The 25,501-nt window shown below is 36.2% G+C and overlaps 2 protein-coding genes across 2 annotated transcripts in view; one reads left to right on the forward strand and one right to left on the reverse strand.

Moving 5' to 3' along the window:
* Positions 1 to 10,928: 10,928 nt before the first annotated feature.
* LOC128989526 (uncharacterized) lies at positions 10,929 to 13,332 on the forward strand. The gene is made up of 2 exons (XM_054411423.1): positions 10,929 to 11,253; positions 12,671 to 13,332. Exons 1-2 carry the CDS (start codon positions 10,929 to 10,931, stop codon positions 13,315 to 13,317), a joined length of 972 nt encoding a protein of 323 aa, XP_054267398.1. The 3' UTR covers positions 13,318 to 13,332.
* A 1,270-nt stretch (positions 13,333 to 14,602) lies between these two features.
* The window catches only part of LOC128990111 (cadherin-99C-like), a 123,376-nt gene continuing 112,477 nt past the window's right edge, over positions 14,603 to 25,501 (reverse strand). Inside the window, exons 20-30 of the mRNA XM_054412365.1 lie at positions 25,127 to 25,243; positions 24,325 to 24,574; positions 23,670 to 23,818; positions 23,299 to 23,442; positions 19,706 to 19,930; positions 19,045 to 19,310; positions 18,451 to 18,675; positions 18,210 to 18,306; positions 17,738 to 17,870; positions 16,956 to 17,082; positions 14,603 to 16,159 (exon numbers count right to left, since the gene is read on the reverse strand). Of these exons, the coding sequence (XP_054268340.1) occupies positions 16,027 to 16,159; positions 16,956 to 17,082; positions 17,738 to 17,870; positions 18,210 to 18,306; positions 18,451 to 18,675; positions 19,045 to 19,310; positions 19,706 to 19,930; positions 23,299 to 23,442; positions 23,670 to 23,818; positions 24,325 to 24,574; positions 25,127 to 25,243 (1,866 nt within the window). The 3' untranslated portion in view covers positions 14,603 to 16,026. The remainder of the gene's footprint in view (positions 16,160 to 16,955; positions 17,083 to 17,737; positions 17,871 to 18,209; positions 18,307 to 18,450; positions 18,676 to 19,044; positions 19,311 to 19,705; positions 19,931 to 23,298; positions 23,443 to 23,669; positions 23,819 to 24,324; positions 24,575 to 25,126; positions 25,244 to 25,501) is intronic.

Genomic DNA, 25,501 nt, shown 5'->3' on the forward strand with positions numbered 1-25,501 from the left:
ATTTAATTTGACAAATAAGTATATGTCAACTACTAAAAAATGATTTTGCTATATGTAGTGTGAATATTGACTAAAACACACATATTTTTAAAACATTAAAAATGAATGAAATTTTGAAAACCCATTTTAAAGTATATTTTCAAAGTCAAAAAATTACACTAGTTTTACAAGGGTACGTTTTGTTACATGTAAATATTATGTTTTATGTTTTTATCTAAAAATGCATCCTAACACAGTTGTTAGCCACAAAACATCCCGTCAGAATATTTACAATCGACTTAAACCATCCAAAATATGTGTTTCATTTTGTGAAAGACTAGGTCTCAAGATCGTCGCAGAGAAGAATGCTAAACATTTCCTTTCCCACCTGGGCAGCAACCGTGAAGTCTGATGCCAAGATGGATAAGAAAGTGATGATTGTTATCATACTGTTCAACCTCATTGTTGTCAGTAGCAGAAATAAACGTAATATTACCTTACAACCGCTACAGTAACTGGTAATTTTATTGTGTTTAAATTTGATTCATACTTTTATAAACCTCTAAATATAACGCATGGTTGTTAAAATGCGTTCTAGATACGTTATTTGGTTCAAGCCACGCAAAATTAGCATAACAATTTCTTGCCAATTAAATTCATAACATCCATAGAGCAAGTCAGTGTTGATCAATGTTCCGTGTTGGTGCACAGGCGTCAACTCAATGTTTCACTCTTATTTTAATGGTAGCTTTTACAATTTTTATGCACTTTTTTTTATAGTTTACATAATTTGAACAGCTGCATTCCTAAAAAATTGAAATTCCAATGGAACTTAAATAGTAAAAGCCCAAATTTGTTGTTAAAAACGTGAGTTTCCTTTATATTGATTTTAAAATCGAAATAACTTTGTTAACTTCTTTGCCAGGGCTCGGCCCCCCGGTACATTATTCTAAACAGGAGGAATAATTAGTTGCTTTAATATCGATATCGTTCTTAAAATGGTTTGAATTCGTAAGATCTGGACCTGGTCTGTCGATTTGTCGATTTACTTTTAAGTTCCAACCAAGCCATCTTGAAAAAGTGCGCGATTAACGAGGTCAACAGCAACGTAAACTAAGAAAAGATCCAAACAACAGAAAAATAAAAAAATTGAATTGTGTTTCCCAATTCTTCCGATTTCACTATATTTTCTTCCTAAAATGACCACGTACCTATACCATTTATATGCTGTGTTCAGCTACAGTGTTGAGTGAAGCTTGCTGCGGAGGTAACAAGCTATGTACTAACCGAAGGTTCCACTTAATGGCCCAGTACGTATAGCATGCATGCTGTGTTCAGCTACAGTGTTAAATGAAGCTTGCTGCGGAGGTAACAAGCTATGTACTAACCGAAGGTTCCACTTAATGGCCCAGTACGTATAGCATGCATGCTGTGTTCAGCTACAGTGTTGAATGAAGCTTGCTGCGGAGGTAACAAGCTATGTACTAACCGAAGGTTCCACTTAATGGCCCAGTACGTATAGCATGCATGCTGTGTTCAGCTACAGTGTTGAATGAAGCTTGCTGCGGAGGTAACAAGCTATGTACTAACCGAAGGTTCCACTTAATGGCCCAGTACGTATAGCATGCATGCTGTGTTCAGCTACAGTGTTGAGTGAAGCTTGCTGCGGAGGTAACAAGCTATGTACTAACCGAAGGTTCCACTTAATGGCCCAGTACGTATAGCATGCATGCTGTGTTCAGCTACACTGTTAAGTGAAGCTTGCTGCGGAGGTAACAAGCTATGTACTAACCGAAGGTTCCACTTAATGCCCCAGTACGTATAGCATGCATGCTGTGTTCAGCTACAGTGTTGAGTGAAGCTTGCTGCGGAGGTAACAAGCTATGTACTAACCGAAGGTTCCACTTAATGGCCCAGTACGTATAGCATGCATGCTGTGTTCAGCTACAGTGTTGAGTGAAGCTTGCTACGGAGGTAACAAGCTATGTACTAACCGAAGGTTCCACTTAATGGCCCAGTACGTATAGCATGCATGCTGTGTTCAGCTACAGTGTTAAGTGAAGCTTGCTGCGGAGGTAACAAGCTATGTACTAACCGAAGGTTCCACTTAATGGCCCAGTACGTATAGCATGCATGCTGTGTTCAGCTACAGTGTTAAGTGAAGCTTGCTGCGGAGGTAACAAGCTATGTACTAACCGAAGGTTCCACTTAATGGCCCAGTACGTATAGCATGCATGCTGTGTTCAGCTACAGTGTTAAGTGAAGCTTGCTGCGGAGGTAACAAGCTATGTACTAACCGAAGGTTCCACTTAATGGCCCAGCACGTATAGCATGCATGCTGTGTTCAGCTACAGTGTTAAGTGAAGCTTGCTGCGGAGGTAACAAGCTATGTACTAACCGAAGGTTCCACTTAATGGCCCAGTACGTATAGCATGCATGCTGTGTTCAGCTACAGTGTTAAGTGAAGCTTGCTGCGGAGGTAACAAGCTATGTACTAACCGAAGGTTCCACTTAATGGCCCAGTACGTATAGCATGCATGCTGTGTTCAGCTACAGTGTTGAGTGAAGCTTGCTACGGAGGTAACAAGCTATGTACTAACCGAAGGTTCCACTTAATTTCCCAGTACGTATAGCATGCATGCTGTGTTCAGCTACAGTGTTGAGTGAAGCTTGCTGCGGAGGTAACAAGCTATGTACTAACCGAAGGTTCCACTTAATTTCCCAGTACGTATAGCATGCATGCTGTGTTCAGCTACACTGTTAAGTGAAGCTTGCTGCGGAGGTAACAAGCTATGTACTAACCGAAGGTTCCACTTAATGTCCTCGTGTTGGCCCGAGGTAGAGCTTCAGGGTCAAATAAATCAACAAATATCACACCGAACTTTCACCCTTCACGCTGCATTTGGCACTCACTTGAACCATTCATCATTATTAAATAAATTACAGTCAAATCAAAATGTATTACCCCATACAGTTCGTTGTAATAGTTGACAGACGTCGGCTGGTCAATTTATAGAGTGTTTATTCATTATGTTTAGGTGTAAGTGCGTGATGCCATATTTATTAGGATAAACAAATAGTATAATCTTAATACTGTTTTTACATAAATTGGTTTCATTGTTCAAAATAAAATCTAAGTTTACAAATCAATGCAAAATAAACTGACTACTTACAAAAGTACACTCTATAATTGAGTTGTAATGTAAAAAAATATATTAATTTACTCTTTGGATTTAATTCAATCAGGGAATCTGATTTTAAAGCTGAACGTATTAATAACCTAGCTGTTGATATTAACATAACTAAAGACTAAGAGAAGAAGAACATAACTCTAAGATCAAACCAGAAGTTACAACTCAGTAGACTGTTTATAGACTTACGTGTACAAGAGAATGAATTTCCCAAAACAATAAATAACCATCAGGTCAAAAGGAACATTAGTATATCATATTAAGTATATGTCAAGGTCCATTCGATATGACGGAGCTTTCTCCGAAGAGGTTATTAAAATAACACTTTTTGTAGAAAAAAAAATTAAAAGAAAAATGTATTTTACCTGGTGGTATACAGTACTTTCATATGCGATATGAGTAGGAAATTGTGTATTACCATGGTATTCTTCAATTAGATATGGACGATATGGTGCTTTGAGATTTATTCGCACAAAATATTAGCATTGACTTTAAAGCCTTACTATAGAGTTTTAGCAATTATTATTTTAAATCCAAGTAGTCAAAATAAATCTAACTATGCATGGAATTCTTAAATAAAGGTCTAAAACTTGCTATCTCGTTAGCTTTAGAGGCTTAAAAGTTCAACGGCCTAAAATTAATCTAAAAATCATGAGTACCTTCTTTCAATATCAACATTTTCTTTGGTTTAAGTTAATTTTGATGATGGCGAGTTGACTTTCTCACCTAAGTACGGAACCAGATTCCAGGTCCCGAAACGTTTGGAAAACTTTGCGTTTTACTGATCGTGATGGACAATTTTCAAATTAATCTCTGAGATGGCAACCGTTTAAAATTATAAAATGTCTTCTAAAGTGGTTAGGCTTCACGCTCTCGCCTATATTCACCCTCAGACACAAAAGAGTGTGTGTTAGTAAAAAACGTGATTAAGTGATTAAGGTGAAGTGGCATAGCCTACAAACAAGGTCACGAGTACAAAGTAACAAGGCTAAATTATAACATAATCCTGACTTATAAAAAGTGCTGTGTAAGGCAAAACGCCACATTTGCGGGTCTGCACACAGATATAATCTCCAGTAAGCGGCGTTTTATTCTCAAATCTGCCTGAAGGTGCGGCAGTGAAAGTATTTGACCTTGTCGGTTTGTCAGTTTGTACGAATGTGACGCAGGATTAGTTATATATACTAGGAGACTGTAGATCAGCTGCCCTCCCACACAATTCTACAAACTTGTGAATGACGTCGACTCCCATTCATAACTTACAACCGGTTCACTACGAGGTTGCCTTAAAAGTGTCGGTTTTGGTTAATCGTAATGTAGTGGACTATGTGCCTACGCCCATGGTGGAAGTAAATAAGTAAATTTACTTCCACCATGCCTACGCCTACCTAAACTGAGGAATACGTAATATATTATAGTAGTAGGAGCAAGTGTTTTCTGACTATGTGATATTGAATCGATATTGAAAAACTTTGAACGTTAAATTTTTACTGCAAGTTATTAAATGGATTGCATTTTTATCTGATTCATTTCTTTTCGACTCATTTCAAAATACAACACAGAATGCAACTCAACACGTTGGATATATTCAATAAAACAAGATGTCCCAGGTCACCAAACCAAACCAACATTCAATATACAACATGTTCCAGGTCATCAACAGCAATATATTAAATATACAACATGTTCCAGGTCAACAACAGTAATATATTCAATATACAACATGTCCCAGGTCAACAACAGCAATATATTCAACATACAACACTTGTAATAATATATTTACACTTATTTTATATACCAATTTTTACAATAAAATTACCAGCATCATTGGTTCCTCACCCGCAGACGACGACGACCTTTCTTCAATATTTTATCTGTAAAATATACAACATGTTCCAGGTCACCAACAGCAATATATTCAATATACAACATGTCCCAGGTCAACAACAGCAATATATTCGATATACAACATGTCCTAGGTCAACAACAGAAATATATTTAATATACAACATGTCCCATGTCAACAACAGCAATATATTCAATGTATAACATGTCCTGGGTCAACAACAGTAATATATTCAATATACAACATGTCCCAGGTCAACAACAGCAATATATTCAATATACAACATGTCCCAGGTCAACAACAGAAATATATTTAATATACAACATGTCCTGGGTCAACAACAGCAATATATTCAATATATAACATGTCCTGGGTCAACAACAGCAATATATTCAATATACAACATGTCCCAGGCCAACAACAGCAATGTATTCAATATATAACATGTCCCAGGTCTACAACAGCAATATATTCAATATACAACATGTCCCGGGTCAACAACAGCAATATATTCAATATATAACACGTCCCAGGTCTACAACAGCAATATATTCAATATACAACATGTCCCAGGCCAACAACAGCAATGTATTCAATATATAACATGTCCCAGGTCTACAACAGCAATATATTCAATATACAACATGTCCCGGGTCAACAACAGCAATATATTCAATATATAACACGTCCCAGGTCTACAACAGCAATATATTCCATATACAACATGTCCCAGGTCAACAACAGTAATAGAATGGCAATAGCAAAGAAATTGGTTTAACGTAGATAATAATCAAATTGCTAGAGAAAGGCAACTTCATGCACATAGTAATAGAAACAATTAGCATAATACCGTGTGGTAAGGTGCAAGATAAACAGAGACCTATAAGTAGAAGTATCAGAATTTATCAACGGTACATTGGAAGTTGGTGGTATTCATTGTTGGACTTGGGGCGTAGTCGTTGTGCTCTACAACAAACACCTTCTATTGGACATCGACTGTATGTCGACTAGAATGTCTAAAACTCTAAAATGAATAACTTGTATTCAATATCATGGGTTCTAGATGATGTCGGAAACAGAAAGGTGCTTTTGAAGTCACACAAGAAGATTCACAATGTATTTATTGTATAATTTAGTTAAAAAAGTTAACTGCAAAACACTGTAAGCGTTAAAAACAAATGTTATGCCAATAAAGAAACAAATTTTGATAAAGAGTGTTCCTTTGTTGGTTTGATGCTCTAGAGCAAAAAGAATATACAAAATATTTAACATAATAAACGTATAGACGCTCATTATTAGTCAGAGATATAGGACATGACCTTAAAATTTTTTTAAGAAAAACGTTTTATGGTTTTATTTTGTAGTGTTGGGCGTGCAGAGTGACATATACTAAAAGATGCCAAAAATCTGTCCATGGGAAAACCCATAAAATCACTATTGAAAATCACTGTATGCACTTGGAGTATTTTTATACATGTATTTTTAATATTTTATAAAAACTGATGTTTTTTTTTTTTAACAGAGTTTGATTTGAATCGTTTTAGTCACTTTACATTTACTAAGTTGAGATATGGGTTAACTATGGCATAAAATACATGCGTTCATGCGCTTCGTTAAATAATATTAGTAAAAGCTTTGTCCAACTCTCTTTCCTCGGCTGTTCCGCATTTTCCTGAGGTAAGTCTAGATCAGATAGGAAATGTCAGTGATAGTGATGCATTTGTGTGGGAAAGTGTGGCGCACGACCCGCTACTCCGCGTGCGGCACTTCTGTGGTATATCTACCATTGCCGCATGCCGTAGTGCGGTAAACACTCCCACCGTATGTGGGAGGTTCTGGTATGTCACTTACCATGGTCTGGTAGCGAGAACGTTTTAACTGTAGTGGAAATGCACTCAGTAGAATTGTATGTTAAACGTAGGTGATCGAAATTCTGTTGGTTTATTCTCCAATTAGGAATTTACCAAGGATACCCAGTTGAGTCACTATAAATTTTGTCTTTAGCTTTACATAATATTTTGTGGTACAATATTTCTCAAGTAATGTGGTTGACCAATTGAAAGAAGTTCAAATATATATTTGGTTTTTTGTTTGATAATTTTATTTCATAAAAAGGGCCCCAGCTTGTATTTGGTATACGAGTATTTTCAAACTTCGGATTTTACACCCTTTACCATGCTTATTCTGCCCCTAAAACCAGAATAATAGTTTTGGCCTCTGCAAAAAGTTCTACGCCATCCGTATTGGTCTTGAATCTTCCAACGTTTCATTCAAAATCAGATTACCCAATTACATTATAAGTCGCACCAGTTTCTTGCTATGCGAACCATCACTGATCAGGTAAGTAATAATACATGTTTTGATTTATTCTATACCACCCATGTAGTGTCACTGCAGGGTCCGGCTCCAGAAGTAGTTTTCTTCATATTTCGCCAATGATTTCTGGGTGTTAACGGCTTTTTGCTCACTGGGTGTTCGTACAAATCAAATTTCTTGTTCATTAACTCCAATCCAATTCAAGGAACATAAATTCCATTATACTTATACACATGATTATTGACTTGATTACAGTTATTTAGACCGTGAAAATACTTTTCTTATTAGATAAAAGTTTGGAGCCTAAATTAACATATAGAGTTTTAAGCGGCTTTCTGTGAACAACTTTTCCATGTAGCCGTTTGTATGGTTTGTACAGTAACGCCTGAATGACACCTCAAGTCCTGATCTTATCTCTTTGTTACAAGCCGTGTATTTATTGCTCTATGGCACTCAACGCAAGGCCGATTGCCTTATTGTTGCTTTAGTTGCATTCTTGAACAACAATACTAAAGTCTTGCTAAACGATGATTTACTGTTTACAGCTTATTTAGTTAGATTTGCAAATCGCAATTGATACAAAGGTAAGTTAACCATCAAATCCTTCGTTCCCTGAACACGAGTGAAATATTAATTTGGTTTAATTACTACGAATAAATTAATAGAAAACACGGTTAACACTTTAGTTTAGTTTTTATACTGAATCACATTTATAATAAGTCCAAATAGGCTACAATTATGTTTAAATCAAACTAATAATTTGGAGCTCTAGTTAACCTATAAAAAATACCTTATTTGTTTTACACGTGTAAACAATCTCCATTTTCAATTTTGCCACGTTTAATTTAGTTATAAAGCCAATTTCTCGTAAACGTCCCATTTTATTCATTCTTAATATAATTAACTATAATTTTCTTGCAGACGAACAATCAATATTGAAAATATCTACAATAAAGCACACTCAATAGCAAACTCGTGTTAATAATTAACATATCAGCTGTTGACCAGCATTGTTGCGAGCTGCGAATATTGTTAGTCATTGGATCGCGGAACGTAGCAAAATTTGGATTTGGTTTGTAAATATGTACAGTATTGTAAATACTGTACCAGTCATCTGGAGACTAACAACATGAAGAAACAAAGTTTAACACTTTGTACAATGATAGCCCTTAATATTAATCACGATTTGTGATAACACAAACGATTTTAGTAATTAAATTCAACAACTAAATCTAAAATTTATTTCAGTAGAAGAATTGAGTTTGTTTTGTTCACAAACTTAACTAACTAATTGATTATATTTCAATTCAAACAATTGAACACATGACTACTTTGTGAATTGAACAAAAACCAGTCTCTTTGAAAATTTTATTTTAAATAGAAATGTTAAGGTTTTATTTAAACTAATAATGGACTCTATCTAGTACGACATACAATAAAAACATGATATACCGGTAACAATATTACCTATACGAGTAAAATTCTCAACGAAACTTGCATTATCGCCTCTGTTTAATTCGTCAGCAATACCCCTCGGTTCAAGTTCGGCACACAAAGAGGTTAAGAGTTTGGTAAAGTATGTGTCAAAATGCTTTGTACGTTATTCCTGAGCAGTTTTTGTTTTCTGTCATATACTATCTACACGTCTTTCAGCTTCCAATCTATTCTCTATCCTTACACAAGCTGTATATCTCAGCCATGGCAATTCCTGCTCACCCACACCCAGCGCATTACGTACTATTGCTACCGTTACGTTGCGATGGTGTCTGGGTGTGGGTGTAACGTAACTACCTCGTCACGTGTGCCTGACATCATGACGTCATGACCAGAAGCACATGTCGCTACTGTATTATGCAGATCTACCGCTCCCAGTCGCTTGCCCTTTATCAGCCCCCCCCCCTCTGTAATACTCTGTTATTATCTCTTGCATTCCAATGCGCCACCCTGGAGTCGATGCAATTAGTGCAGCTTTGCTCTTTGAAGTGTATTAGTGTTTGTGTTTCCTTGACACAGGGGCGTCATTTGGGGGGTGGCAGGGGGGCATTTGCCCCCGTGGTTCCTGGGCTAGAGAAAAAAATATGCTGTACTAGCTAATATACAAATTTTTTATCCTGTCAAATCCTAAAAAGCACGGCAGACAAAAATCTTACCTATTCTCCTACAGTAATTTGAAACAAAAATATTATTTTTGAGTGTCTCAGTCAAATTAATTGTGTCAAATTATTTTATTGAAAACAAAATTTGATTTGCTTTTAAATAGGTACTTAAATACTTGTGTTTTATTTAAAAACCAAATTAAACTGTTATAAACTATAGGCTGTGAATACAACCGTATTCATTGCTATAGGTTTAAATGTTGTACAAGAGAATTTGGTCATATCTATATATTAATTTGAATAAATCTAATAAAAAAATAATATTAATACACCATGAAACTATTGATCACGTTTCTTAGATGAATAACTTACCAACATATTATTATGTTTCTGTCTGTTGTCAATTATTGTTAGTTTCATTAATTTTCTGCCTAAATTTATATAAATTTTACTCATAATTTTGTTTTTATTCGAAGTGCTTTTGACAATTAATATTAGCTTAAACCTCTCTTTTTTGTTTCTAAACTGCTACATTTTCCGGGGGAGGACCCCCGGACCCCCCCCCCCGTTTGCTGGGGGTATTCCGTGCCCCCAGTGTTTGCCCCCCCCCCCAAGGATTTGGTGAAATGACGCCACTGCCTTGACATTCATAGTGGCGTTTTGCGTTTGAGAATGAGAGAACGCTACACTTCGTGATGAAAAATGCTGTCCAAAATTTTTGAAACTCAACCCGTTTTTAGCAGAATTAAAATAGCTCCTCTTCAAAGATTCAATGATGACCAACTTTCTTTATAACGGTTTAAAAAACTTGAATTCTAATTTTACAGTTGATCGCTAAGTTTAATGTTAAACCACAGCCGTAAACAAGAGAAAAAAACAGTTGATGAAAATTGGGTTTTTAAAGGCTACTTTTAGTGGTGATTGTAACCTGGGACACCTTTGAAGCCTAGTGTGAATGTACATATTTACTAATATAAGTTATGTTATTGCATTCGTTATTGCATTGTTATCGTATTCGTAAATATAGAATAAAGAGAAGCCGGAGCATCCACTCTATATTCTACTCAAATGGTACCTTGGCCGCGGGGTGATAAGAGCGCCATCGATACAGTGGTCCGTGAAGTTGCCAGGAGTGACTGTACGTACACGGACTGACGGACTGTACGTCGGCACTGTCGGCAGCAGGTGTCGCCACCATTTTAGTGGCCAGACAGGCGGGGGCGGGGGGCATTGCAGTATGGAGCCCGTTAGTCGTGGTCACGTGGTCTGCTGGTCTCACTCTCACAGTCACAGTGACGCCACTAGCTGCGTGCGCATCCGCTCAAAACCTAACAAAAGAACCCACCCCACGGCCACAGTCTCCCTCGTGATTTGAATCAAATCTGACGTGCTGTTATTCTCATGTTCATATTGCTGTAATGCTGTATTAGGTATTTTGTATAATCAGTGGCTTTATTAACGGTTTATGCTTGCCTGGCGTTGATTTTCATTAGTTAAACAATGTGGAGTGCCGATAGTGACGTACCAATTGTTGAGACAGTATATGCCAGTGATGACACCTCAACTCACAAACCGGGAACTAGAGAGAAGAAAGAAACTTTTGCAAAGAAGCAAGAGGAGCAGTTGAAGAGACTAACACAAGTTATAGATACAAATACAACCGTCGAGGATCTCATCCATGAAATAGAGAAGCGACCTTCTATTTGGGACTACAGAGTAAAAGGTTATGCAAATAAGATTGATAAACTGAATGCGTGGAACGAGATTCTGGCTCATTTTATACCCGAATTTGAAAACAAACCCACTGAGGAGAAGAACATTTTGGGTGAGTAACTTTAAGACATCATTTACAATATTTACATTACTATATTAAGTCTTTAAGGTATCAAAATGAAATTCCACTCACGAGGAGGATGGCGGCCATCTTGGACAGTTTCAAACAGCGGCTGAAGAGTTATTTATCGGCCAAAAATATTTTTTTGAACACCAGTGTAATTTTGATGCAAATATCTAGTATACTGTGATAGTAGAAATTTGTGTTGTTGTTTCCAATTGTTACAAGTTAGAACGCATAGGCTGCAATGACTCTTAAATCCGCTTTATTTGCCATAGAAGAATGCACTTTCATCACTTATCTGCAAATCTGTCCCTTACTTTGTTACCTATCTTCCTTTCTTTGATGGTACCTGCTTACTACGCTCGACTAGCGACAATAAATTATGGAGTGTAGCCTACCTACATTATTTTAACAAGGTATTCACTCAACTTAAGATCGACATTTACCAGTAGGCCTACATGATTGCTGTGGTTCAGGAATTATCAACTTGTTGATTTTGTTTGCTAGTTTTGGAAAAAGCGCTTTCCTTTAATATTGAGTCTGAAAATTTTCCGTAAGATCCAAAAGGTCAAAAAAGATTAATCTATCGATAAAAGAACAAGAAATAGCTTTTTAGGTTAAAATATAGTTATCCTCTCGCCTCAGGTTTTACAACTCATGTTTACACCGTAAGCAGTGATGAGGGAAGTTTGTTTTCTAAAGTATCTTCAGCAGAGAGAGGTTTCAAGCCAAAATTTTTCTGTTGTTTCTGGAAAAATATTGGCTTAGCACGTTTCCAAATAGGTAGCCTTGCATATTTGACAGACAATTAACGGTAGCCTACATCACAAACAACATACATCAACAATTTTTTTTTATGATAACATCTTAACATTCAAGTAGTATGTCTACTGTGTATCAATGGATGCACTGTGTTCAATATGCGTCTACCCACTAATTATGATTTTTAAAGATACCGGTACCGGTAGTTTTCTTGTACAAATAGATACTTATGGGGACCCATAAGTCTATGGCCATAGACTAATTGAATATCCTTCTATACAAATTGAAGAACCAAAAGCAGGCTAGATAAAGGTTTTGTTGTAATTCAGTGTTTTTTACTTTTGACCTTGTTCCAGGGAGAGTGGCGGGTGACGGATGTGTAGTTATTTTGAACTTGTACATTCTTTTTTTAGATGGACAATTGTCACTGGTTTTTGTGTATTACTTGTTCATATTACACACTGCGGATACGTTAACTGCGTCCTTCTCGATTACTTAAATTATTTTTCCTAATTTGAACAATGAGCTAATTTGATCAGCATTCGGTTCCAATTACTTCGGGTTACCCGATTAAGTGTGCATTTATAATAAAGAAAAACAATCCTAATACCTATGTAATTTTTCTAATAAAAACCTTTTTCAGTTACGATCGTGCAAAAGAAATGGAAGGGTGTTCGCAGCTGCTATACTCGTGAGCTGCTTAGGAAAAAAAACGAAAAAAGTGGTTCGAGAGCAGCAAGCAGGAAACAATATGTTCACTTTGATCAACTCAGATTTTTGGAGGCAGTACCAAAGAAAACGGAGAGCAGTATGGCTGCAGAGGAGGCTGGGGAAGATGATAATGTCGAAGAAGAGGATCCAGACGCTCTTCCCTCAGATTGCTCTGATACGCAATCGCCACTTGACACTTCTTTTGTGGAACCGAAGCCAGTCAGGAAGAGGGAATACAGAAATAATAGTGATAACGAACTATTTACTGTACTCTTGAAAAAAGCCCTCCAGAATGACAATGATGATGAAGACAAGCTTTTCCTTTTATCATTATTATCGGAAATTAAAAAGGTTCCCCCACAAAACAAGTTACAGTTACGATCTAATATCATAGCAGTAATAGCCCAAGCGCAACAATCAACTCAACAACAGTGTCCCCCATCACAACCACTTGTCAATCAACTCTTTTCAAATTCAGGACCATCTCAGCAATCCCAACTGTACTACGATACCCCGAGAACACCCCCATCCCTCCGCAACCGCAAATCGTGGAACTCTCAGAGTGATAGTAGTTGTTAACTTTAAAGCATCCAGAGCCTTCTTTAAATTGATCATATAAAATGTTTACCTTTATTACAAAAAAATTACATATTTTTCTTTTTATTAGAATTAGGTATGAATAAGTATTTTTTTAATTCTGTACAGCTCTGTTAATAAAATGTAATACAGTATCCACATTTTTATTTTTCAATAACCAATCAAAGTTAAATAGTAACCAAATGCTTTATCTACACGATGCAGATACACTGTAATTATACCATGAACAATGAACATTTAGTACACTTTATTTACTTGGTTTGTAAAAATAATGTGTTAGATTAGCAAAACTAGGATTGGATCCAAACAAATAAATTATTTTTGTTTTAATCCAATACTACCAGTATATACATGTTTAAATGTTATTTACCAATTATATTGACCTATTAATTTGAGAAGGGGTTGATTTGAGAAACCTTTCATGGAAACTAAGCATCATTATGCAGCAATGTGTAGCCTATGTAGGAGAATTAGGACTCTTAAAAATCATCAATCCAAACAAGGAACTTGGAATATTTAAACATTTTAAATCTATTTCTTATTTTATTAATTTATTGTAACTTTTAGTTTACAATACTCGGTTTTCCTATATTTAATCAATCTTTAAGAATAATAATTATGATAGTAAACTGTGGCCATGTTCAGGCTAGTTCCTTTTATGAATTAGAAGGATGCAATGATTGTATCCAAAGCCAGAACAGCTGATCAGATGACATTTCTGTATCCCAGGCCATATAATAGTCTCATTACTTTTACTCAATTTCCATATCAGGACTAATACCAAGCAAAGCACTTTCTTATATCAATCTACACAACTGCACTCACCTTCCCTTTGAAGTTTCAAAAGAAGGAATTCACTTGGTATCTAAATACGAAATAAAACCAGAAGTCCCTCTATTTAAATAAGATTTTGTTTCTGCTGTAAATATGTCAAACCAATCTCTACTCTAATCATGCAACTTTGATAAATGAATGAAAGAGACACAATGTTTTTTTTTATCACAGTTACTGTCATTATTTCTTAAATCTAAGCCTATTATGAATAATTAAAAATAATTATTTCTTCTTGAGAACTTACCGTAGCAAATTTATGATCGTTTTTGCTTTTGGTTTGGTACACTAAATGAGACCCTAATAAAAATGTTTCAAAAATATAATTATAATTGAAATATGTGGCAAATGTTTAAAAGTTGGCAAATTAATAAACAATACCGTAGTTTAATTACAAATATTTATTTCACAGAGCATCTCATTCAATGATGGAAGGAATGCCCAGTTTACAGTGCACAATAAACATGTGTAAATCATCTTAGTTATAAACTAAATTTATTCTCTATTTACAAATTAACAAAATATAAACATTTTAAATAGCTCTAAGTAATAAATCTATACAATATAAAACAACATTGAATCAATTACATATTCTATTAAAACTATAAAAGTCAATATGACTAGGATATCAAAGTCAGCTGATAGAATCAGCAATTATTATTGTATGATTAGTGTCGATAATTGTATAACAATACAATCATTGTGAACAGGTTTGTAAATGCGTTAAGTCAGTCTCGTTACACTAAATAATCTTTATCATTTGGCACCTTTAATAGCCCAAACTGATTAAAATATATAACCCTCAACTGTTTGTTATGCTTAATTTTTCATAACTACAGTTTTTAAGTACATTATGGCCGCACGGTAAAAAATTAAAACTAAAAAGAGAAAAAAATTAATTAAATTACGTCAGTGGTTCGCTCAGGAAAATATATAGTGTAAATTCTTAGTTGGTAATTGCATGTAAAACTACACTATTTTGCATTAAAAATATAAACGATTACTAGTAATTTTGTATACAAAAATTTGATACAAGGGTTTGTTACAAAGTGTTCTTACAATTATGGACGGAAAATATTGAGCAAACAGTTACAAACTTGCATTGAGCTATTTATAAAACAAACTGCTCTCCTAAGAAATAAAGATAAACAATATATTTACAACAATACATCTTGCACACAATTCGTTAAATTTTTATTTTAATTGGGGCGAGCTTGTTTCTGAACGCAACCCGTTTCGCAAACCGTTGAAACGCCTCCATTAGTTATGATGTCTAGCTTAAGGTAGCAAGGAAATTTAATCCTCATTATAATTCAATGAACCGATTTTAAAATAAATTCTTAAATAAATAGAAATGAAATTATGATCTAAATGTAAAAAAATATGTAGTGGGGACTTCATTGTATTTTTTTTTTTAGAAAAAAATATTTTTACCAATCAACTTTTGGGAAATCACTTGCAAATTTGTTAAAATGGGTATTTTTCATACATTGGCTTAGGGTTCTAAAATATAAAATGCAAATTTTCTACAAATGGACGTCAACGAAAATGCAGGGTGACCTAATTATATTCATGAACATAGTATAGACAATATCGGACGGTATATTATATTTTATGGACCTTAATCATTCACATTATTTAAGCATCTCTGGCACATATATACAATCACATTTTTCACATTTAAATAGTCAATCATTCGTTCGCAATATTCACACTATGACAAGTACAACCTTAAAGTGTTATGGCATGTGTGAGTCATTATTTAACTGTCTTTGAGCATATTCGATCGTGTAAGTAATCTAAGACTTAGGTTCACTTATGTCTAACAGAGTCACTGTCACTTAGTGTATCTGTTGAACACTATAACTCGGTGGTGGTCTCGATGGGTGATCTGTCGATGAGATAGTTGAAGCCCAGGTGGGAGTAATCTTTCTTTTCTCGGAAGGTAACGTTCTCGTTGGTTGAGCTATTCAGCCCCCTCTCGTCATCCGACCTGGTGATTTAAAACAAATTTTTATTTTTAAGCACAAATAACTCTTCTGTTTGTTACTAACATAAGCTATTTAGGAAAATAATAGTATGGTGTACCGGTTTGTGGGAGTTTTTACATTTTAATACAGTGTTAATATGAATCAAGGTTAGAAATATGTAGTTTATAAAATACAATCCATTTTTATAACTAGAATTTGTTGTTTCCATAACAAACTAGACATTAGCTGCGGGCTACTACAATTGTAGTACCTTAAGCACTAGCACTGCACGCAACCGACTATAAATGTAGCGCTGCGCTCCCCTCACTAACATTGCCTCGGTGTGAGCCCAAGATTCGTGGGGGGGGGGGGGGAGCGTTGTTATTGTAGCCGCAAGTAGTGCCAGTTTTGTACGTCATTTTGTTACAATTTGTTTTTGGATTGAACATTTTTTATCTCGCTGTGTCAGTGCTTTTTGAGCAGTGTAGTGTGGGGTTTTCACTTAGATTTAATTACATGGAATAGGATAACAATAATGACTGCGAGTGTAGCATTGTGAAAAGGAACCCAACCTCAAAATTGTCGATCACAGCTTTTGTGTCAAAGTACTCTACAATATTCCAGTATATGCGTATCATTTTCATTATTTAACAAGAAACAGAATTCAATATTATAGGGTTGAATGGTAATCAAATCCAGAATATACCTTTACAAAACCTTTGTATTATTTTACTTCATCAAAATGGCCTACATTAGATTGTGAACTTAGTTTACTAAACCCTGCTCTGTACGAGGTGTCAGTTGTTTAACAACACTCACTTGTCATACACGGGGTTGATGATGCCCGGGTTGTGTATGTTGTTGTTGTTGACGTTGTCGTGTCGCCCTATCAGACTGGACGCTCTGGTGGTGGTGGCAGCGTCAGAACTGACTGGGCTCTGCTGGCCTGTGAATAACAGGTAATGTCAAGGAAGGGTTGTAAAATTTTCATGCGTCAATTGTTATGCGTTGTTATGTTCATGCGTCAATCAATCAAAATATTTTTTTGTAAAAAGGATTGTTTTTACATGTATTACCATTCTGGGTGTCACTCATTTAGCAAAGTGTTACTCTATTTTTATTTAAGGTTATTTTAGACAACAATATTTATATACTCAAACAATGAATTTTATCAAAGAACAAAATTAACTTTTCATCTTTTCCAGCTATTTTACTTTGCTCATGACTGACTATACTAACTCATTTAAGAGTAAAAAAAATCCAAATTGTGTTTCCCTTTTGTTACTTTTTTTGTACCTGTCTATAAAAGCTTTTAAATCAAAAGACACCTAGATTACTAAAAATCCTCACAACGGGAGTTCGGAAAATAATGAATGTTTTTTCATAACAACATATAGTTAACATATATAGCTATGGACACTTGCATAGCTTGGCGGGTATTTTTTTCAAATATTGCCAATGATGATTTACTTATGAAGTTGTTATAGAAGAGTGTTATAATGAGTTATAAGTTATAAGGAGCTATTATAAAATAGGGGACTTTGGGTGTATCTATGATCTAATCAAGTCTGTTCAATACAAGGTTTAGTTTTGAAACCCACCTATGCTGTCACCATTATCTTTGGTTATGTAGCTCACATTGTCTAAGGTAAAAGCGTGGTTTTTCCGGCTAAAGTCTAGCTGGAGATCATTGTAACTCTCGTTGTCGTCCACTGGCACACTCATTTGCAACACCTGTAAGCAAATAATTTGTTTTTAATTTTATGCACAACACAACTATGGGGTACCTACCTACAGTAGAATGTCCCGTTGGGTTCTGGACCAAGTCAGATAAAATGGTCAAGTCAGGAAACTCTCTGATTCTGAACATTCTACTTGTCATACATTTTTAACATTTATTTCTTGGCTTTCGGAATTATTTTCAACACATACATTAATTTGGCTAACTGTTTTGTGCTATTCAAGCCATCGAAAGTCCGAACAAAACATAATCCAAATGAAAGGATTTGTGCTGTGTAGTCTGTATGTAGAGATAAGCTTACCATAGAGTCACAATTTGGTCATATAACTAACCTGAGTCTCATACTCCTTGAGGTTCGGCTCTACATACACTGGATCATATCTAGGAACAACATACACCCTGTTCATCCTGTCTTTGTAAGCTTTGTATCTGAAACATAGAAGTTACACTTGAGTTATCTAAGATTGGATAATTATTCAAAAAGGTTAATTGATGACAAAAAGTAAAAGAACAAATTTGACCTGTTTCATTATTTACAAAAAAAGTACAAAGCTAACGTCAATCTTCACCCACCTAGACCAGGATATACAGATGTAGATGATGCCAGTAGTGCCCAATATAAGGATGAGTGCAGCAATGATGATGAGAGCGTAAGGGAACACCTCCCATTGTACAGCCACTACAGCAGTACGCACAGGTGTCACGGTGACAGGCGCTTGTATGGTGGTGACTGGCACCTGCAGCACCATAGACACCTCCTCGGTGATGTTGGTGAGCGCTTCCGGGCTCAGAAGTGACCTGGGGAAGAGAGAGACTTGAAATATTTATCAAGGTATAGAGGAAACACACTTTGGTATTTTGTGTCGGAAATGTACCTATGACGAGCAAGGAAGAGCCAAAACGACAAGCACTGTGCGGAAATTCCTATCGCAGAGGAGAACGTTTAATTCTAGTTGACCAGGTGCTCTGATAACACGATACATTGTGCCAGCGGATGGTAATATAGTTTCAGTTAAGGTCTTTTAGTTGGGTAGCTGAATTAGTGGCCATACAAAAGTAGCCTTTTACCCTCTTTTTCCCCCCAGGATCCTAAAGTAAGAACACAATAATACACCACAACGTGATGTAGGCAATATCTGTGTTGAATGATTGAATGATGTGGCTCACCTCTTCACCAGAGTGCTGTTCCTGGCCAGTATCTTCTCTGTGGATGGGTCCACAGTGTAGAACCACAAGTCAGTGGATGCCTGGTCAGTCTCCAATGTGATGTTGTCTTTACTCCACTGACGTGCGGCAACACGCTCAACTCCCACCATCACTCCCCCCACTCCCTCCAACAGACCCACCAGTCTCTCCCCCCACCCCTGCACCTCGCCTGCTCCCTTGCCTTCTATCACCATCACCATGCGACTACCCTCTTCTATTAGGTTGATCTGTGGAAAAAACAAATTATGTAAAACAATGAATGGAAATTTAAAAAAATGCTAGACAAAAAGAAATATGCCTAGTAGGTTTTCACCCTTCCCCAATCGGTTAGATTGGTCTTGTGGCGGTCAACCGGATCCGCAAAAATACCTGCTTTCAGTCCTCAATATCTACAACTAATATGTGCATATCTGTCATCCATCCTTTAATAACAAAAGATAAAGCGATTCATCCATCATTAAGAGTAAACATTTGTCACTTCTAAAAACAAAGAAAGCAGCTTATGAGAAAATTTAAAAATAGTTTTCGTTAATCAAACCTTACCAGTCACTACACTGAAAAACTGTTAAACCCAACTAATCTATCATCTTCATTGCAGTACTGTTGATAATTTTTTACTCACAACAACTTCCGTCTGGACGGCATTGGAGTCCTGAGGGTCAGCAGGGTTATCCCTTGCCTCCACAGTCAATCTCAGAGGGAGCTTTTCTTCAGGGAAGTCCAGGACTCTCTTGGTCCGGATGAGTCCGGAGCTGGAGTCTATGGCGAAGTAATCTGCGATGTTCAACTCATCCGGGACGAGTTTATACTCCACCTGGCCCAGACCACCACTGTCCTTGTCTTGTGCCTGGTAAAGGATAGAGGATGAATATCTTATAGTGGAAGCATATCGCAGTAGGAAGAGAAAACATATTTACTCTGGCTTGTTTGTAAATCTAGGTGAACACAGGAAAATATTTTACTAGAGTTTGTCGTAATTCATGTAATGCACTAGAAAACAGATTAATTTAATTTTCAACACTTCTTTTCTTTTGAAGCCTCTCGTATACCTTAGTATCCATCAGAATAGTATAGCTTGTAGTTTTTGTGGGTAGGTGGAGGGTGCGGGGGTCCTCCCCCGGGAAATTGCTGAAAATTATACCTGTAAATCCAAGTTTTTAGGCTATTTAGGGACAAATAAAAGAGATTTTTTTGATCGGATTTTTGGATGTTTTTAGTATTAGTAGTATTACTATATTGGAATAAAGGAATGGATATTACATTGCCATCAGGTAATTTAGTAAGCTAAAACCAACTATCTGATTAATTTACATGTGATTTTGAGTTTTACACAAAAAACAATATTGGTATTTAAGAAATAAATAATACAATTATAATTTTAGCAGTGTAAATGTAAATAAATACACGTAAATCAAAAATATGACAGTAAAATAATCTGTATCAGCTGTTTTTGTTAACTTCAGCTACAAAATAGTATTACGTTACTAGCCCGGTAAGTGGTGTTTACCGTGCGAGCGTGACAATTACCGCACGAGACGTAGCAGAGTGCGGGATTTTCGTGCGAATACGTTAAAGACGGTGACAGACTATCGATCTTTTTCCCGAACAAGACCCCGAACCGAGCAGGGACACGGGAGAAGGGAGGTCGAAGGGAGCATGTTCGATAGTTTGTCACGGGTCCGTACACCACACCGATTCAGACGGCGAACCAGACATCAGGCCGAGCAGGGAGACGAGCGCTCTGGAGGCGGTTTTTTGGCGAAAGATCAAAGAAAAGATCGGTCCGATGTACGGAGTGATGTACGATAGTGTGTCACGGTATATTTTTGCCCCGTACATCGTCGCGAGCGCCGCACCGAGCAGCCGCCTGCGCTAGCGTTGATAGTTCTAATTTAATATGGCAATTAAACTCTTTAATTGCTAAAATAAATAAATGTTGGGTAATATTTTGCCGTTATATATTATGGACATTTATGTTGTAATTTTGTTGTGTGTTTGGTCAAGGTTGAAAATGTATTTTACAAGTTGAAACCATTAAATCAATGATACCAATGATGTTTAACTTAAATTAAGTAATTGATGTTATACTTTAATTAATACAAAATTAATATAAAAATAAAAATTGTTTACATTTTAAAATGTAACATGTTAAAATGTCAATCGAAACTATCATTCTGTAACATGTTATTTCATGTTTTATTACTGTTTTATTATTGCCGCCTACGCGCTCTCACTCACACACGCTCTCCATCTCTCTCTAAACTCCCTTTTACCGCGCTCGGGGGCTCGGTAGAACTTGTCTGGTCTTGGTCTTGTTAGGGGAAATGTTCGGATTGAAAATTTGCAGATTTTGTGTTGTTATTCATATGTGTTTGAAAACATATGGTGTTAGAATATTATTTGTTTAGTTTTTGTTGGTAAACATTCTGAATCTGGTTTATATTGTAAAAAGCTACCTAATAAAGTATTTGTCTTATTAAAACTATATTTTAATATAACTTGCGATAACACTACATGGTGGCAGCGGGCTTTTTATTGTTTTAGCAATATACAGTACATGAAGATGAAAAGTTTTAGTGTTCCTACCCCAGAACATTTTGATTTTAAAGGAGAAAGCTGGTCTAAATGGAAAAGATGGCTTCTAGATGCGATTTTCCTGCTTCTTATAAAGATGAGGCTATACGAGATCAACTTGTTGTAGCGATTAGAGACAAAAGTTTATCTGAAAAACTACAAATGAATGCAGTGATCTTCTGTTCCTCCGCAAACAACCATCTTGCGTTTGAATTATATAGGATCGAGGTGCAGGATGTTTGTTTAATATAGTTCCTTCTTGATTCCTGTCCTTTATATGGACTTGAGCTCCATCAGGTAGAGTAGGCAATTCTGTGGCTCTATATGTCTTTTTACAAAATGCTACTTATGTTAAGAGCATAACCCCTCTGGAAAATGGGAAAAGTCCAGCGGAATTACTTTTCGGGAGAAGGATCCGCACTTATGTTCCGATAATGTCTGATCAACTAATACCCTATCTGGTAGACACTGAAAAGTTAAGGGAAAAGGAAGAAGCAAGAATTGATCGTCAAAAGATTTATTTTGACTAAAGACATAGAGCCACAGAATTGCCTACTCTACCTGATGGAGCTCAAGTCCATATAAAGGACAGGAATCAAGAAGGAACTATATAAAACAAACATCCTGCACCTCGATCCTATATAATTCAAACGCAAGATGGTTGTTTGCGGAGGAACAGAAGATCACTGCAAAGATTTAGCACTACTATGCCTTCTGATCACCCAGCACTGCAGACCAGTCCCTCAGAAAACCTGAGAAGATCAGAACCATCGCAGACAAATCCTTTAGCGAATCTAAGAAGATCAACAAGACAATTCAAACCTACCCGGAGGTTCGATCTTTAAAGGGGAGATGTGTTGTTATTCATATGTGTTTGAAAACATATGGTGTTAGAATATTATTTGTTAAGTTTTTGTTGGTAAACATTCTGAATCTGGTTTATTGTAAAAAGCTACCTAATAAAGTATTTGTCTTATTAAAACTATATTTTAATATAACTTGCGATAACACTACAGATTTTTACCTCCCTTCTCCCTTCTCCCTGCTCGGTTCGGGGTCTTGTTCGGGGAAAAAATCCAAAATTCAACGATATCAACAAAACAGCACATAGTGCGAGCACGTCAAGGTCAAGTGAGCATTGGAGTAACTAGCGGCACTAGTCTAGCCTAGCGCTGGTCGCTAATGGCAACGGCACGGGAGCATGTAGGCTGAGGCAGTGCCCAGGCAGTGGCAGTAGCATTGACAATCACTACACTATGGAGACAGACGGGTAAGCCGTTCTGTCTCTATCTGTCTGCATAGGCCTAAAAAATACTCGTTACAAAACGCGTACTCCTTGCTGTATTTAATTTAAATCCTGTTGTAAGAATAGTTTTAAAGTTAATGATATTTTAAAAATTACATTCTGAAACATTTATGTATATACTGCTGACTCCTGGCCATTGAAAAAAGTTAACCCTAGGTCATTGGGGGGGCCTTAAGCCCCCAAAGCCCCCTCCTGGGTGCGCCACTGGATAAATTAATCTCACTACCCAATCTGGAGCCAGAGAAAGGTAACAAGGTCTGTGATATTCTAGTGAATGAAGTTAGCCTATATTTATGTAAAACCATTTGTTTAAAAATGTGTCTGTAATTGTTTACCTTTACTTGCAATACTGATCCACCAATTTCTTTTCGATCTTTTGCAACTGCTCCGTAATATTTCTTTTTCTTGAACCGTTTGCTTGTTTCTGGATAGATGAACTGAGGAGGATTGTCGTTTAGATCTTGAACATGAATCTTAACCTGAAAGTAGTGTGACATATTAATACATTTACATATATCACTTCATTTACCAAAGCAATTGTATGCTACAAATTTGAATTGTAAGGTAAAATTCTGCTATAAGATCCTAGCATAAAATACAAATTTCTTGAACAATGCTATTGAGTGACACTAAACTTAAAACTTTTGTGGAAACATTTTTATAGGCCAGACATTGTATTTTTTAATACATTTTGTATGTTTCTTACCGTGGTAGCAGTGCGTGAAGGGTTACTCAGTCCTGCCAAAGTATCCAGCTGCAATTTCAATACATATTCTGGCTGCTTCTCATGGTCCACCTTGCCAGCCAGTCTCAGTTCACAGTTTCGGTCCTCTGTTATGTCAATTTTAAACATGCCTGCAAAGAACAGAAATGTGAAATTGCTTAAAGTGAATTTCCACAGAAATTTATTTATAAAATAAAAATAAGATCAAGCACTCTGTTTTTAGCGCTGGAGTTCGTCTTCTTTGCCCTTAATGAATTTTTTTTCAAATTTTGTTTCTATGATGCTGTTTTTTCTGCAAGATAAAATTTTACACCAAAGATTACTATATGAAGCCCTTGGGTGGATGGGAATTTAAAAATATCACAGAAACTTCTGTCCAACATTGCTTGGAAGTTGTATTGGTATCATTGGGGATGGTTATTAATTTTAATTACCTGCGTAGAAAGAACAGGTCAACAGTTAGTTACTTTCAAAATAATCCGGGGTAGTGAAACTGTTAAGAGGACTATACTATGTGTCTTCAAACTTTTGACTGAATAACCACTAAAATCCAAGGCAAAGTTCCTGAATCCGTGCTAATCAATACCTTAAAAGCTACAAACACTTACCAAACCAGATTGTTAAGTTAAAAACTTACCGACTTCATTACCACTGGTGATGGAGCACCGGAAGGGCACTGTGTGAGACTGTACTCTGCCGTGGATCACGTTGAACACCTTGACCAAGGCTCCTGAGGGAGTGTCTTCCGGAACCTCCAGGGTGTAGAGGTCGTCAGAGAACCCGAGTCCAATGTCAGGAGGAACTGTGGCAACGTGACGGATGAACACCGGCACCGAGATGATAGAAGAGAGTTGAGGATCCCCAAGGTCGTAGGCTCTTACGTCCACCTGGTGATAGAGGGTTGTGTTGCATTACAAGTTTCAAAGTCACTTCATGGAGTTGTAAGTCGAAACAGTTGGTTAAATATAAATACACGTTTCATTGATGCAGTGAGATAAGAGTCAGCTTGGCTTATTAATATTTTTTGTATACTGTGTTGTTTTAAGAAGAATATTACTCAAACTTTCTTGAGTTCCTTTGCTAACCTGATGAGCAAATACAGTTATGAAAGATTTTTACAAACTCGATTATTTGGTTAAAGGTGTTTGACAAGATGATGATTTGACTAGTAATTTAAAAGGAATCATTTTGAAAGAAGGCAAAGAATTTTTTCCTGTTATGTAGAGTGCTAAAACAGATATTACAAAGTCACAATAGTATAATGTGAAAGTGTACATGCTTAACATTATAGAACAACCTGCAGGTCAGGGTCTAGTAACAATTTTGATTTCCCTTGTAAAATAGTTTGTAGCCATATGAAAATTACCTTGATCTACACAAATCAACAACAGAGTTATATATCCAACAAAACTGTTGAGTTTTCATCATGTTCATATTACCTGATATTCGTTGTCAGTTTCCTTTCTCAAATCATCTCTCACATGGATATCGCCAGAGTCAGAATCAATCTGGAAATATCTTGGAGCCTTGCCTCGACCAACAATCTCATAACGAACCTGTAAATATAAAAGTAACAGTAAATCTTCAACGTAACATTCAAATTAAATGTTTTACACGATGATACATTTGAACAGCATGTACTTACTATTGTAGCTGCGTTTACACAGGGCCAGTTGGTGGACAGGTTACTCAAGTAGTTTGAAATACTTTATAAACAAGTAACCTGTCTGCTCTACGGGCCTCAAGTAAACGCGGCTTATGTAACTCCAAAAAACTCATAGGTACATTTGCCGGTGAAATTTCAGAATACTTGA

This window comes from Macrosteles quadrilineatus, unplaced genomic scaffold, assembly GCF_028750875.1.
Source record: "Macrosteles quadrilineatus isolate MER2022 unplaced genomic scaffold, UCM_ALF_1.0 Scaffold_3__2_contigs__length_128488019, whole genome shotgun sequence".
NCBI classification, from domain to species: Eukaryota; Metazoa; Arthropoda; class Insecta; order Hemiptera; family Cicadellidae; genus Macrosteles; species Macrosteles quadrilineatus.

What these genes read in the sequence shown, in the direction of transcription:
- LOC128989526 (XM_054411423.1), top strand. Translation starts at nt 10,929, where the DNA reads ATGTGGAGTGCCGATAGTGACGTACCAATTGTTGAGACAGTATATGCC. An exon ending in TGAGGAGAAGAACATTTTGG is followed by an intron (nt 11,254 to 12,670) that starts GTGAGTAACTTT and finishes AACCTTTTTCAG; the next exon opens with TTACGATCGTGCAAAAGAAA.